The sequence below is a fragment of the Suricata suricatta genome, chromosome 12, assembly GCF_006229205.1.
Source record: "Suricata suricatta isolate VVHF042 chromosome 12, meerkat_22Aug2017_6uvM2_HiC, whole genome shotgun sequence".
Classification (NCBI taxonomy): Eukaryota; Metazoa; Chordata; class Mammalia; order Carnivora; family Herpestidae; genus Suricata; species Suricata suricatta.
This window is the reverse complement of record NC_043711.1, coordinates 89403934-89418727: the sequence shown is the minus strand read 5'-3', so window position 1 is coordinate 89418727 and position 14794 is coordinate 89403934. Positions and strand designations below refer to the sequence as shown.

The 14794-nt window shown below is 48.3% G+C and overlaps 1 protein-coding gene across 1 annotated transcript in view; it reads left to right on the top strand.

Annotated features, from left to right (window-relative positions):
- Window positions 1-14794, top strand: part of PTPRT (protein tyrosine phosphatase receptor type T) — a 770667-nt gene that overhangs the window by 473293 nt on the left and 282580 nt on the right. Inside the window, exons 9-10 of the mRNA XM_029917352.1 lie at window positions 8509-8710; window positions 10030-10132. Coding sequence (XP_029773212.1) covers window positions 8509-8710; window positions 10030-10132 — 305 coding nt within the window. The remainder of the gene's footprint in view (window positions 1-8508; window positions 8711-10029; window positions 10133-14794) is intronic.

The window sequence follows — 14794 nt, the reverse complement described above, 5'->3', positions numbered from 1 at the left end:
GTACAGTTCATGTACTGCACAAAGACACACCACCAGGAGGGTGAAATCCACTGAGCCCTGGGCTGTGTTTGCCAGGTGGACTATGACTAGGCATTAAGAAAGGTACATCCTTTTCTTGTCACGGAGGCACCCTCAGCTCACTGATGTCCTGGGGCCTGGGATGGAGGGGCCTGCATCTGCCTGGACGGGCGCCTTTTCCTAGTTTGCACAGAAGCCCCGCGCAGGCCAGCAGCCGTCCTCCCAGGAGCATCTGCGCTGCTCCACTTCCTCTGCTGTCCTCTGTCCCCCGGCCTGCTCTCACTCCTTTACCTGGCTGACACCCTCGCGCTCTGTGGGGAAGACCTTCTGGCCTCAGAAACCTTCTCGGCTCTATGTCCTTTCCTTCAGAGCAGAAACTGTCCTGTGCCTTTGCCACTCCTGCCTGTGGGCCTGCCTCTCTCCCTGACCGGACTTTAGGCTTCTGGAGCCTCCTCGGTGCTCCGCACGGGCCCAAGGCAAGAGCTCAGTGAGCATCTGAAGCAGATTCTGTTCTCAGCCACGAAGACCTCCCAGGTGCCAACACCCGGCATGCCACTTTTTATTGTTGTTCCTTAAACACTTTGTTCTGAAATAATTGTAAATTCACAGAGAAGTAGCAAAAATAGTGCAGAGAGTTGTATACCCTCCACACAGCTTCCCTGAATATTTGTATTTATGTAGTCATGCTATAGCACTCCACACTGAGAATTCACATCAGTGCCTTCACTGTTGACCAGACAGACTTTCTCAGATTTTTCAAGTTTTTCCACAAGTGTCCTTTTCCCCCTTCTAGGTTCCCACAGAGCATTTAGATGTCGTGTCTCCTTTTCCTCCACTCTGTGATAGATAGTATCTTAGTAGTATCTTAGTCTTTCCTTGGCTCGATGACCTTGACACTTTTTAAAAATGCTGACCAGTATTGACTCTGGGTGTGTCTGGTGTTTGTTGTTGTTATTGCTGTTTTGTTGTTGTCATTGTTTGTGGTGGTGATGTTGCTGCCGTTCTTATTGACTGGCTGAGATTCTGGGGAGGAAGCCCACTGTGGGTGTGCATCCTTCTCATCACAGCCTACGAAGGGGCTCTCGGGCTCAGTGTGACTCATTGGTGGTGACCTTGATCAGTTTAAGGTGGTATGAGCCAGGCCTCTCCTCTTTAAGCTACTCTTTTTCCCCTTTCATCCTAGGTCTATTTAAAGTGAGTCACTAAGTGGGGAGCCTAGGTGGCTGGGTTGGTTAAGCATCTGACTCTTGATTTCAGCTCAGGTTACGATCTCACAGTTCATGGGTTTGAGTCCTACATTCGGCTTTGCATTAACAGTGAGAGAAGCCTGCTTGGGGTTTTCTCTCTCTCTATGCCCCTCTCCCCTCTCAAAACTAAATAAACATTTAAAAATAAATAAAGTGAGTCACTAGGTCCAGCTCACGCTCAGCCAGAGAAGAATTAGGTTCTCCTTCCTGGGGGAAGGGGTGCCAAAGAATTTGTGTTCTGCTGGTAAAGCCACAGCAGCAGCTAGTAACTCTGGGGGACACGAGGCTGTGCAAACAGTTGATTCTTCCTCAGCTGGTGCACTGGCTCCAGCATTCCCCCACAACCCTGCCTGCGGTCATTACCACTGCAGTGCTCCCCAAGCGTGCCGTGTGGGGACACCTTTCCTTGGCACAGGCTGCCGTGTGCAATTCTTCTGCTTAATCCCCTTCGTGGGGAAGGGTTCATTCCTAACACTCTCAGCCCTGGCCACCCAGTCAAATCTGGAGAAACTGAAAACGGCACCAATGCCAAGGCCTTGGTACCCAAAGCATTTGACTCACTTAGTTCGGGGTAGGGTACAGGCACTTTTTTTTTTAATTTTTTTAATGTTTTATTTATGGGGCGCCAGGCACTTTTTAAAAGGTCTGCGGGGCATTCTGTGCTCCAGAGTCTGGGTTGAGGAACATGGGTGCAACCAAGTATTCTGGCAACTTCTCTGGTGGCTGTCCTCACTCTCCATGGCAGAACTGGTCACTCCCAGATCTGTACTCCTCCAGGACTCAGTTTTCGGAAGTATCCATCCATATGCCTCTGTTTGTACCCAAAGTCAGGAAATGGGTCTTCTTCACCGATGTTTTCACCAGAGCCCAGAGCAGAGTCTGGCCCAGAGTGGGTTCGTGGTGAGCACTTGTTGATTGAGAAAATGACTCCACCTCAACAGAGGCAAACGCAGTAGCTGTCTGTGCACAAAAGTGGCAAACCCGTGCGTTCCTTCGCTGCCTCGACAGTGTTAGAAACACTGGGAGCAGCAGTGCGCACGTCAGTCATCAGTTTTCTGCTGTTGTCACAGTCCTCAGCTCTTGAGGAGAAACAAGGGCCCCGTGGCCAAGAAGTCACTGGCATGTGCGTTTCAACCATCTGTGCATTCGTGCTGTTGCAGAAGGAACGTGTTTGCATTTTATTTTTTTAATTTTCAGGAAACCAAAAAACAACATCCATACTTCTCACAAGAAGAGATTACCTTGAATAAATCTCTTTGTGTTTGTTTACCTTGAGGGTCACCAACATGGCCAAGACCATGCCTGTAACAAACACTTTTACCGTGGATCCAAAAAAGGAGAAAATATTTTACCCATTTGTTTGGAGTTTAAAGAAAAATAAAATTAATTTAACCATTTTTAAAATGAACTGATTGTGTTAGTAGTTTTGTTAAGACTACGAGGTTGATACCTCCAGGGTGTGGGCTGTGTTCTGCTGGGGAATGTCAGGAGTAGATGAGGTACATAACTTTAGGGTGTTGACTTCCTCCTCCCCCAAGGGGTGTGAGGTGAAGACAAGCGTGGGTAAAGCATGAAGGTGCTAAGCTATAGAAGATGCTTCTGGAGCATCAAGCTGTAGGAGGGCTGGTCTTGACTCACTTCATGCTACCCACCCCCCCACCCCCAACTGCCGGCTGATGCTGTTGGGGGTTTCCTCCACTAGGGGTCATCTGTTTTTTAGTGGGTTCTTTGAACAGCCCTCTGGTCCTCCCAGGGCATCTATCTGTACGTGTTCTGGTAGACTTATCCAAGCTCTTGCCACATCATGGCGCCCACATTCACACACCAGCTGAGAGATGAGACCATGGTGAAGTAGAGGCAGCAGAGAATGCTTCAGAGTCCCCATCTGTCCTTACAGCATACTGCCTGATGGCACACATCGCTTCCCTCACGCGGGCTTCATTCTTCTGAGCTAAGGAAAGGGAATGACCGTAAAGAGCCCATATCATCTTTTTGAGGATTAAATGTGCCTGGCACAGAGTGGGTGCCCCCAGATTGTGTTTTTGCCATGATTGCATCCCTGACCTTCCTGCTTCTGCATTCTGGCCACTCTCCTCGCCCCTTCTTTATCTCCTATCTTCCCTCAGTCCTCAGGTAGCATCTCATTCTCAGGACGAGAATCTCATCCGCTGCACTGTCTGAACTTGCCCCAGGCTCAGCCGGAGCCCAGAGCACAACAGGGCTCCATCTCGGCAGGCCCAAGGAACAGACCAGCCCTTCCTGATGGGGCTCTTCGAGGGAAATCACTGCCTTCTGTTCTTGCTGCCTCTCTTGCCTCATCCTCTGTAGCCTAGGGTCGAAGGGCTTCTCGTTCCTTGCAGGATGACCCCGGGTCCGTTGCAGCCAGAGCCTCGATGCTTGTCACTCATGGAGCCCCCCTGGAGCCTCACTTCTGAGCAAAGGGGCTACTTTCCAGGAGTAAAGAAGCAGGGGTCACGCTGCATCATAAAACAGGAACTGATGTTAAAATTATGATTTAACCCTGAAGGCCTGAAGGACCTGTAGGCTCAGAGAAGCTAAGCAAATTGCTCAAGCCACCCAGCTGGTTTGATCATTCATTCCTACATGCAAGCGGAAGAAATGTGGAACAGAATCTGCGTAAGATCCTTGCCCTTTGCGAGCTTAGAGTCGACTGCAGGGGTAGCAGACTCTTTCTATAAAGCGTCAGAGAGTGAACAGTTGAGAGTGTGTGAGCCATTGTCCTTCTGCCGCAGTGACACGGCTCCACCCTGGTAGTGGGCTGGCCGCCAGAGCTGATGCATAAGTGAATGCGTAGCTGGGCTCTGATCAACTTTTACTTACCAAAGCAGATGAGGAGACCCATTTGGCTTTTTGGCTTCACTTTTTCAACCCTTGGGCTCATGGAAAAGGGACTCTTAATGAAACAATTGCATGGTTAAGTGTAAAATTACCAAGTAGTTCAAAGGAGAGAGATGTCATTTGGGGGAACATAAAGTAGGAGGACTAGAGAGTCAAAGACGACACTCCTGAAAAGTGACATTTCGGGGGGGAAGGGTGCCTTTTACTTATTTATTTCAGTATAGTTAATATACAGTATTATATGTTACAGTATTTATTTATTTCAGTATAATTAACATACAGTATTATATGTTACAGTAGTGTATGTGAGGGTGTACAATATAACTATTCAGTAATTCTTTTTTTAATGTGTATTTATTTTTGAGAGAGAGAGAGAGACTGAGCACAAGCAAGGGAGAGGCAAAGAGAGAGGGAGACACAGAATCTAAAGCAGGCTCTAGGCTCTGAGCTGTCAGCACAGAGCCCAACGTGGGGCTCGCACTCATGGGCCACAAGATCATGACCTGAGCCGAAGATGGACACTTAACCCGCTGAGCCACCCAGGCGCCTCAGTCACCAGCAATTCTATACATTGCTCAGTGCTCATCGTGATAAGTGTACTCAATCCCCTTCACGTATTTCACACATCCCCCACCCTCAGCCTTCTGGTAACCATGTTTGCTAAAATGTCATTTTATGTGAGATATAAGAATAAGGAGTCATCATTTAGGTGAAAGGGGGGCATGGGAAGGGAAAAAGTGTTCTGAGCTGACAGAACAGTTGGTGCAAAAGCCCTGTGGCTAAAAAGACCGCAGCTCTTTTCAGACGTTGAAAATAGAGCCTTGGAATGAAGGAGGGAGGGCAGGGGCAGCCAGCTCCTGCAGAGAGCTGATGAAAACTGCAGGATAAGAACTTGCTCTTAATCCCAAGAGGAATGGGAAATCACCGCTTTCTGATACAAAGGGGTAATGGGACCTGATTCTTCTGATGTGCTCATTGTGGCTTCTGGCCAGGAATCTCCCTGACAGCAATCAAAAGAGACTCAGGGTGACAGGAGCTCAGCACCCGTTCCCCTACTAACTTCTTATTTTGTTTGCTCTTCCTCTGCTTCCAAAGATTTGCATCACATTATACATTTCACGGCCACGGCTCCATCCCATTCCATTTTTCTCACCTTCTGGCTTTCCTTCCCCAGCTCATTCCCCCACTAACTTCGTAAAACTTGCAAGTTAAATTTTTCAAAGACTGTTTCTGACAAAGCAGTGGGAATTAGATTTGGTGAAGCCCTTCATAAAAAATTGAAGGCACGCTATATTAACATACATTGATTTATTCATAGTGTTTCATTACAAGTAAGTGAGGATCCTGTAATACCAGGAAAGGTTAGGAGAGCAGGGGAGCACGGTATATTATATTGACAGCTCGGTGGAAATTGAGTCGCTTTTGGATTGAATTTGGAGTGCAGAAAAGGAATTGGCTAGTAAATAAGGCATGAGTTTTACCTCCCAGTGTCTGTATATCAGTGTGGTTGCCACCAGCCCAGGCAGGGGGACGGGGGCGGAATTTCAAAAGGATGCATGAGCACCTGGTAAACTGGGCTTGGCTGCCGCCTGTCAGAGCTCTCTGGATGTTTTCTCTGTTCTCGTGCCCCCGGGAAACCGGAATCCAGCTGCACAGTGGGGGCTCACCTCCCCCATTTGCTCACCACAGCCAGTCACACTGGCTCTTCAGTTCTCCCAAGACTGTTCCTACCCCAGGTCTTTGTCCAGGCAGTTCCCTCTGTGGGGAACCTAGAATGCTCTCACTGCTGCTCTGAGTCTGTATCATCCTCTGCCCACAGCTCACTTCTCCCCCGAGATACCTCCATGAACACACTGTCTTGGTCTGGTGACCCTGAGACCCAGATTTGAATACAAGTAGACTACTGAAAGGCGGGAGTGAGGAAGGGAAAGGAAGGTAGCCAGTGATGGATGTGTTTCCCAGCCAGCTACCTGGGAGGCAGTCAGAGTGGAATTCCTCCAGGAAGTCCCCTGGGTTGCTGCAGGAGCTTCACGTGGGAGGAGCCCAAGGAACCTGTGCATCAACTACCATCAGTCTTGCTGCTGGGGGTGCTCGTTACCCAGCACAGGCGAGTGTCCACCCCCGGGATCAGCCCTCAGGCAGCGTGGAGCAGGTGGGGGTGACCAGAGGTAAAGCTGGGGACAGGTTCACCGAGGACCTGCAGGACCGGTATTCCTGCCCAGGCTTTGCTTGCAAGGGGCCCAGATCCTTCAGCTGCATGTGTTTTCCCTCTGGGGCTCGCTCTGCTCTGAGGAGTCCGGTCTCTCTCCTCCCCAACATGTAGCATCGATTGTCACATTGCTTGTGCTTGACAGAGGAGAGAGAGGTTACCTCTTTCTCTAAAACGTGTGATGCCCTTGCCAGAAAGCACGAACTGCTTATTTTTTGAAGTAAAGTTGGTGTGTTCCTGTTTCTGTCTGGGTCTGGCCTCCCCAGCACATACAAGACATTCTTGACAGAAGACAACGCAGTAGAAAGTGCGTGTGTAGTTGACGTACCTCGCTCCAGAGTGGAAGACACCTGAGCCCAGGGTCCAGCCCGCGCTCGTATTGGCTGCACACAGCAGTACACAGTGCAGGTCCCAGGATACAGGTGTATGCAGGAAACGTTCGTGGCAGAGCAGGGCAATCCGTGAATGAATGCAATCCTTAGTTAATGAAATGTTGTCTCCAAGCCAGGCAGCAACTTCTAGAATAAGGAGCACAGCTTTTAGATCCAACAGACATGGATGTAGTCATGTGTCAAGGGTAGAACCCTGGACAACCCTGAGAATGCATGACATAGAGCTACACGTGACACCCATACTATAGAGCGAAAGAAGCTGGACATGGAATACACCCTGTATCATTCCACTGGTGGAAAGTACTAGTCTGTGCCTTGTGTAAGTCAGGATAGAAGCTATCCTTGCCGAGGGGGGGCGGGGAGGGGTTAGGAGGGGGCACACAGCTAAGTCTTGGTTCTTATAATGTTCTCCTCTTGACTGGGTGCTGGTGATACGCCTGTGTCCAGTTAGTAAAAATTCATTGAACCGTATAGTTTCCATATGTATGTTATACTCTTATAAGACATTTTTTAATGTTTGTTTTTATTTTTGAGAGAGAGAGAGACCATGCATGAGCAGGGGAGGGGCAGAGGGTGAAGGAGACAGAATCCAAGTCAGATTCCAGGCTCTGTGTCTGCACAGAGCCCAACGCGGGGCTCAAACTCAAAAACTGTGTGATCGTGACCTGAGCTGAAGTCATAGGCTTAACCGACTGAGCCACTCAGGTGCCCCCAATAAGACATTTTTAATAGAACAAACTAGATGAAACAAATAAGCACACAATCCTGTGTTTGTCACTTTAACAACTGTGTGACTTGGGAATGTGGCACTCAAAGTGTGATCTATGGGGGCTGGTGCTGGAATAGAGTGAGCACTTAGAAGCTCCCATGGTACCTTGGCATTGCCCAGTGCCCCAGGGTGGGAGGGAGTAGGCGTGTCTGGTTACACAGAGCGCAGACCCGGGTGACTATTACCAGACTCCTGCAATGAATCCCATGTGGTGTGGTCTGCACACGATTAAGGGTCAGCAGTGGCTTGGGAAACACAAAACTAGGCCCTTGCCACAGAACGTTTGGCGAGTGCTGCCTTAATGCAAGTTACTTCCAGTGGAGCCTCCGTTTCCCCAATATTTAAATGAGATACATCTCCTGATGCCCTGAGGTTTGGGGAAAAGGAACAAGGTACTGCACGAGAGAGCAGCAGGGAAAACCCCGTGGAGGGAGGGACCAGGGGGCTGCATTTGAAGGCGCCTTCCAAGCCCTTCTTGTCCAATGTCACACTTAACACTGCTCCCAGGCTGTGCTGTCTGGTGTGGCAGCCACTGGCCACGCGGGGCTACGGAGCTTTTGAAATGTGGCTCATACGAATGGAGATGTGCCGTAGGGACAGACTACATACTAGATTTCTAAGACCAAATATGAATAATTGAATCTAAAATATCACATTAAATGTTTATGTTGATTATAGGTTGAAATGATAATACTTTGCATATATCGGGTTCAACAAAATGTTATGAAAATTAATGTTACTTTCTATTTTACTTTCTTTTCCTGTGCCCCCTAGATGACTGGAAAGCACAGGTGGGGCTCACATTCTGTTTCTGTTGGGCAGCAGCACTCTGGCGCACATCCCCAGTGGTCTTGCCAGGCTGGGACCAGTGTAAAGTGGACGATCACAGCGGAAACTTGCTGTTCAGACTTACATGCCTTCTTCTCCTCTCCTCTCCTGACAGTCCCCTGGGTGGGCTCCATCCAGCTTCTTGTGTGAGGTATTTATTTGCTTGTTTGCCGGCTTGTTGTACAGATCAACTACAAGGCTGTTGGCTCCCTGGACCCAAGTGCCGACCTCTCCAGCCAGCGGGGGAAAGTGTTCAAGCTCCGGAATGAAACCCACCACCTCTTTGTGGGTCTGTACCCGGGGACCACCTACTCCTTCACCATCAAGGCCAGCACAGCAAAGGGCTTTGGGCCCCCTGTCACCACGAGGATTGCCACCAAAATTTCAGGTATCTGTCTTAGAAAGGGGAAAGGAAGAAGGGTGTTCCGGTTTTTCCCCATTCCTAATTTTCCTGGCAGTGAAAGAGGGCAGAGCCAGCTGCCACCTCGCAGTTTGGAGCAAGGAGGGCCATGCATCCCCTGGCGTGTAACACTGTAGTTCGTGAGGAAACCGAACCCACAAACCACCTAAAGTGTAAAAAACACACTAATTAGACTAGACCAGCGGGAACACTGAGTGACTCACCAAATCATTTACCACACAATTGCATTAAGTAGGACTTCTTCCCATACGAATTGGTTCATAACAATATGATTTCTTATAAGAATATTCCTTTTGGAAGTGCAGGGCACAGCCGTAGGTTCTCATGCAATGTCTGATGAATGAAAGAGTGGATGAATGAATGTTACAATGCCATGGAGTTCCGAGATTTCACCTGCCATCACCAGTAGGGTCCCCTTCACCACCAGACAACATCAACACAGAAGTCTCTCAGATCCCATTTTACAGTGCACAGTTTTTGCAGATACCTCTGCAGTTCTGGTGTGTAGGCATACGTATTTTACATAGACACCCACAGTGGTTTTGCAGCTTTATGTTTTCACTAATCTTTATACCATGAGCAGCTTCCATGTTGGTACATTGCTTTCATGATAATGTTCTGTCAAGTGGATGGACGTAATTTAATTAAACATTCCCCTGTGGTTGCATGTTTTCAGAGAAAAGCTCTTCAGTAAACATGTTATAGAATAAAGTTTAATTCCTTGGTTTGGATTATAACCTGAGGATTAAATTCCAGAAATTGAAATACTGAATTAAAAGGGATATGGGTTTTAATAGCTCATCATACAGATGGCTAGATTAGCTTCCTGAGAGATTAGATTTCCTTGTCCTCCCATCATTCGGGGATGAGAGAGGGGAGGGTCTTGTGAACAAAAAGAGAGAGAAAAGATAAGAGGAACTAGTTCATCCCTGCTGTAATTTGCATTTCAGATATGTTTAAGGAGGGCGACTCTGTTTTTACATCTTTGTTAAGTACTTACACTTCCTGCATTCATCTGTTTATTTGGTGCAAAACCATTTGATTACTGAGGGCCACTGGCCACATCACTGACATCCTTCCCCTCTGTATTTCTTCGGCACCTTGAAGGAACCCAGGGGCAGGTTGGAAGGAGAACTGGGCTGAAAACCTGGGACACCACGTGGTGGGGTGAGCGTCCTTTCCCAGCTTCTTCCTTCTGGCAATCCAGAGCCCCTTTAGCGATGGCAGAAAGGGAGGTGGTTAGCAGGTTTGGGACCTGTGCTGAGTGCCCTCCTCTCTCTGTCCAGCTCCATCGATGCCAGAATATGACACAGACACACCGCTGAATGAAACAGACACGACCATCACGGTGATGCTGAAGCCTGCTCAGTCACGGGGAGCCCCTGTCAGGTGAGGAGGGTTCTTCTCTTGGACTTGGTGGTCTTCTTCTCTGCACTGTTCAGTGCCCATGAACAGGACTGGCTGCAAGTGAGCTTATGGAAGATGAAAGTCCACAGCCCCAAACTCAGTTCAGGGGGTGCCACTGAGCCAGGAGCCTCTCCTCCAACAGTGACTGGTTCAGAGGGAACCTGCTGATGGGAACATGGGAAGGGCTGGGACAGAACTTCCTGGAATAGGCCTGTGGTCATTTATTTAGTGGGGTTGGAGGCCTGGAAACAGAATCCCCTGGGAGGATCACCTTTCCATGTGTAACTGCCTTAACAGACATAGGGACCAACTCACTGAATTCTACAAACAGACTAGTCAGAGATGATGTAACTGGGACAAGACCTCTGGGCTGGTCCAGTTTAGGGCCTTAGGGTGCTAGAGTCCCTCAGGAGGACTTGAAAAGTCATACTGCTGACTTTCACGAAGGGTTGTTGGAGTTCAGGACCTTACTTCTGGGCCAGGCAGTGCAAGTAGCTCAGTAGCTAAGCTGAGCCAGTGCGAGTCCCTGGGCTCCTGGTTGCCAGGAAGGTGGGCATCTCTTCGAAACAACTGTACTCTGCACGAGGGCAGCGGCTTTCACGTTGGCTCCGTTCCGTTAAACAAGCACGCACTGAGTGTCAAATGTACCAGGAATGCTGGGGCACAAGGATCCAAATGATTCGTTTATTCATCCATTCCTTCAACAAACACCTGTTGAGCAGTCCCTCAGGGCCAGGCACTGTTTAACTGCTTGGGAGATAGTAGTGAACTAGCTGTGAATAAGTCATTTCCTAAGGAAAGGTAGAATTTAGTTGGGGAGCAAGAAACATGAAAACATCATTCCAACATGGTGCATGCTTATGGAGAAGAAATTCCCAGCTGACGTTCTCAGATGACACCGAGCTGTCTCTTAAATGTGAAATAAGATGTCAAGGCAGTAAGAAGGTGCGGCATGAGCAAGGCATGAAGGAGAGAAGCAGCCTGGTGCATGCAGAGTCAGTAATCCAAGGCTCAGTAGTTTGCTTTAGCATAAAGGTTAAGGCAGGAGTGATTGGGTGAGAATGGGGCCATGTTTGAGAATCTCCAGCTTGTTTGAGGGGTCACAGGGAACCATCGGATAGCCACTGAAGTGTCACTCTTGTGACAGTGGAGACTGGGAGCCAGAGACTTGGAGACCAGCCAGGGTGGAAGCTCCTGAGATGGTCTCATTATCTGTTTTCCACCCTGGACCCAGCTCTCCACTGAAATTGTAGGTGGCAGAGCAAATGGGATCAACTACCAGCAATTTGGAAGTTCCCATCTCTTCCGAAGATTTTGGACTGTGTCCTACCCTAAGTTAGGTGAATCCTTCAGGCCTTGCAGTGGGTGTGCATGGTGTTTGTGGAGCACCTGGCTGTAGAACTTTCGCCTTATGTTCTCCACATCAGCCGTTCCAGGACTGTCCTACCTGTGATGAGCCAAAACAGGTGGTGGCTCTTACGTCACATAATAATTACTTGAGTTACTGCTTTTCTTCCTGCTACTCTCATGCAACATTTTCATTTGATTCACTCTGTACCTGGATTTCACTCTCTTACACATTCTCTACATGATGATCCTCATTTTCACAAGAAGAAACTAAGGCTCAGAAATGCCCAAGGATGCACAAAAGTTAAGTAGGAAAGCTGAACTTGAATGCAGGGCCTACGGGTGCCAAATCGTGTTCCATTCAGGCCACCAGTGCCTCTCTCCCTTCCCCTCTTACCTCTCCTACAGCAGCATCAGTCATCCTTTCAAAATCTTAGAAAGCCTCTCAGATGATGAGAGTGTGGTCGGAAAAAGCAACAGCTTGCCCCACATTGCACAGCAAGTTAGCGGCTGACCCAGGTGCACAGGCCAGATCTGACCAAAAGCTCACAGCCTTTACATTGGAGACCCAGGCATTCCCTTTCCTTAATGCAAGTCTACAGATCAGCAAGGGACTTCATCACTTGGCACCCCACTGTGGCTTCCCGGCAGGTGTAGATTCCATCTAGCTCACAGTAGTGTTCAGGCTACTGGGGGGTGAGGGGTTTGACAGAGAGGACGTTACTTTGGTGGCAGCAGGCCTGGATTGAAATCCTGCTCTGAAACTACTGTGTGACTTTGGGCGAGATACTTAATCCCCCGACCCTCAGTTTTCCTTATCTGGGAAGCATGGGTGGTAGGAATTTTGCAGACGCTTAGAACGAAATACAGAAGTACCCGAAGCAAGGCAGACCTTTGAGAGTTATTTGTTAGCTTTGCTGCTTCTCCGTGGCACTTAGGAGGTTCTTACAAAACAGTGTTTGGCAGTCTACTTTCCCTGTAGGGTCAAGTGTTGCCCACTTCCTTCCTGTTCAAATTTCCAAAGCCTTTTGAGACCCTAATCCCATGATGGGCAAAGAAAGGCTTTTGCTTTTTACTTAGGAGTCCCTAACTGCCTCCCAGCACAAAGTCTCAGAAAAACTTTTTTTAAAGAAAAAATTGTACTGAGAAAGAAGCAATCTTGGTTTTACCCAGGGGTGGGATAAAGTTAATTCTTCTACAGAGAATTCAGGGTCCCATCCTCAAGATGAATCAGATTACATGTCTGTGAACCCCTGAAAACGCATCGAAGCCAGCTGAATACCAATGGGAGTAATTATCACCATGTTTTATTGGGCAACTGGCCACTGGGTAGGATTGCAAGTAAACTTCCAAGAGTTTAACCTTGACTAACTTAGTATTATTATATCCCTGTTAGAAATGAGGAAACTGAAGTTTATGGTCACAGAGTCAGCAAGTGATGAAAATGGGATTTACATCCAGACCTGCCCAAAAGGGGTCCTCTGAGCTGCCCAAACCATTGTTACCAGGGAAGCTTTCCTAGTTCTCCCAAAAAGGTACTCCTTACATGTCCCCCTGAGCCTACATGCTTTTAGTTTGCACACCATTGTAATAAGCTCATACATCCTAAGTAAATTAGGAGCTGGGAATGGAAATGCCCCAGGAGCAGTGAGACATGACAGTGAGCAGGAGCAGAAAAACAGGGCAAGTCTACAAAATAGACAAAGAGATTCAGCAATCAGGGAGGAGTACGTGCTGTAGGCCCTGCCCCACTTCAACCGTGGGTGTTCATTAGCTGTTCTGGTTCCATTAAAGGTTCTGTGTCTTCAAGTTAAAAGAGCCTTTCCAGTTAACAAGTAAGCCCTTGCTACATGTCTGTCCCTGTAACGTAAACTATCTGTATCCTCACAACATTGGGACAATCATCTCCCCATTTTGCAGATATGGAAACTAAGATAAACCACGTAAGTTGACTTGGGCCATAAAACCAGCAAGGGGTACAGGCAGAACTTAAAGTCAGTTCAGCTGACCGTAAGCCAACCCTCATTTCTCGCAACCTCCCAAGGAGAAAGTTGTGCATGACATATTTTGGTGGCATTTCCATTGGGAAAAAAAAATTAAATGTCACTGCTCAAAGGGGCAAGGCTTGGTGTCTGGAAATGTCTGACTGCTTTTCTTCCCAAGGCTCTGGATCACTGAGGGTGGGTACAGGCTCAGTTTCTGGGATTATTTTTATACTATTGCTTGGGCATTTGCCAAGAAGAGAAGGAGATTAACCAGTGCCAGCTAGCATGACTTCCAGGCCAACTGCAGTGACAGTAGTGGCAATACACAGTAGATTTCAGTTACCTTAGCCCTCTTTCACCTTGAACTCTAGACACTAGGAGCCCCACCTGGAAGGCAGTAGACCATTAGGTCATTCAACACATGTTCATTGAGCCCTTGCTATGTCCCAGGAACTGAGCTAAGCAATAGGGTTGTAGCAGGAAACAAGGTATATATATATATATACCTGTCCTCTTGAGGCTTATCTTTCAGCAAGCATGCATGTGAACCGGAAGGGACATAAGGAATCAAGCAGGTGAGCAGACACAATACTGAGATGAAAGTGGCAAAACAAGATAATATGAAGCCTGTGGGGACGGTGTGTTGATGGAAAAACTGCACTGTCCAGAGAGATAGGCACAACCCTGGAAAGCAGACTGGTGAAGAATCCCACAGATGGGGGACAGGGGGGTGCTGAGAAGACAGCGAAGGCTCTCTAACCACAGGGCACAATGAGCTCACTAGATGGATTGGGTCATGGATGCCTGGAATCCTATTTTATAGTTGAATGCTCCTTTAATTTCACTGTATCATGTGATCATCACTGACTCAGTGAGTAAGCTGGGTGGGAAATACCATCTCCATATCAGAGGAGGGAGCTGTAGTCTAAGATACTGAGTGGTTAGTCCAAGGTCATGGAGCTCATTCTGCACAATACCTGTACGTGGACCTTGCTTCCTCCTTCTGAGTTCATTGCTCCCTCGAGAAGTTCTGGGTTGCCCATGCCTGGGATGTTAAGTGATGACTCAGTAACCTTTTGGTGGGTCTGGTGTGGAGTGAACTTCCATTGACTAGGGAATCCAGGGTAGGCAAGATGCTTTCCCAGGGGTCCTCCAACCCTGGACTGTGCAGGCCCAGCCATAACTTGGGACTCCCAGCATCTCTGCGTGGAGCAGCCCATTCACCAGCAGCCTCACTCCTGAGCCTCAGCTGCAGGCCCCACCCAGGTACCTTCCTTCCTCTGTCTGCCAGGAATGTTCTGGTCCAGCTCAG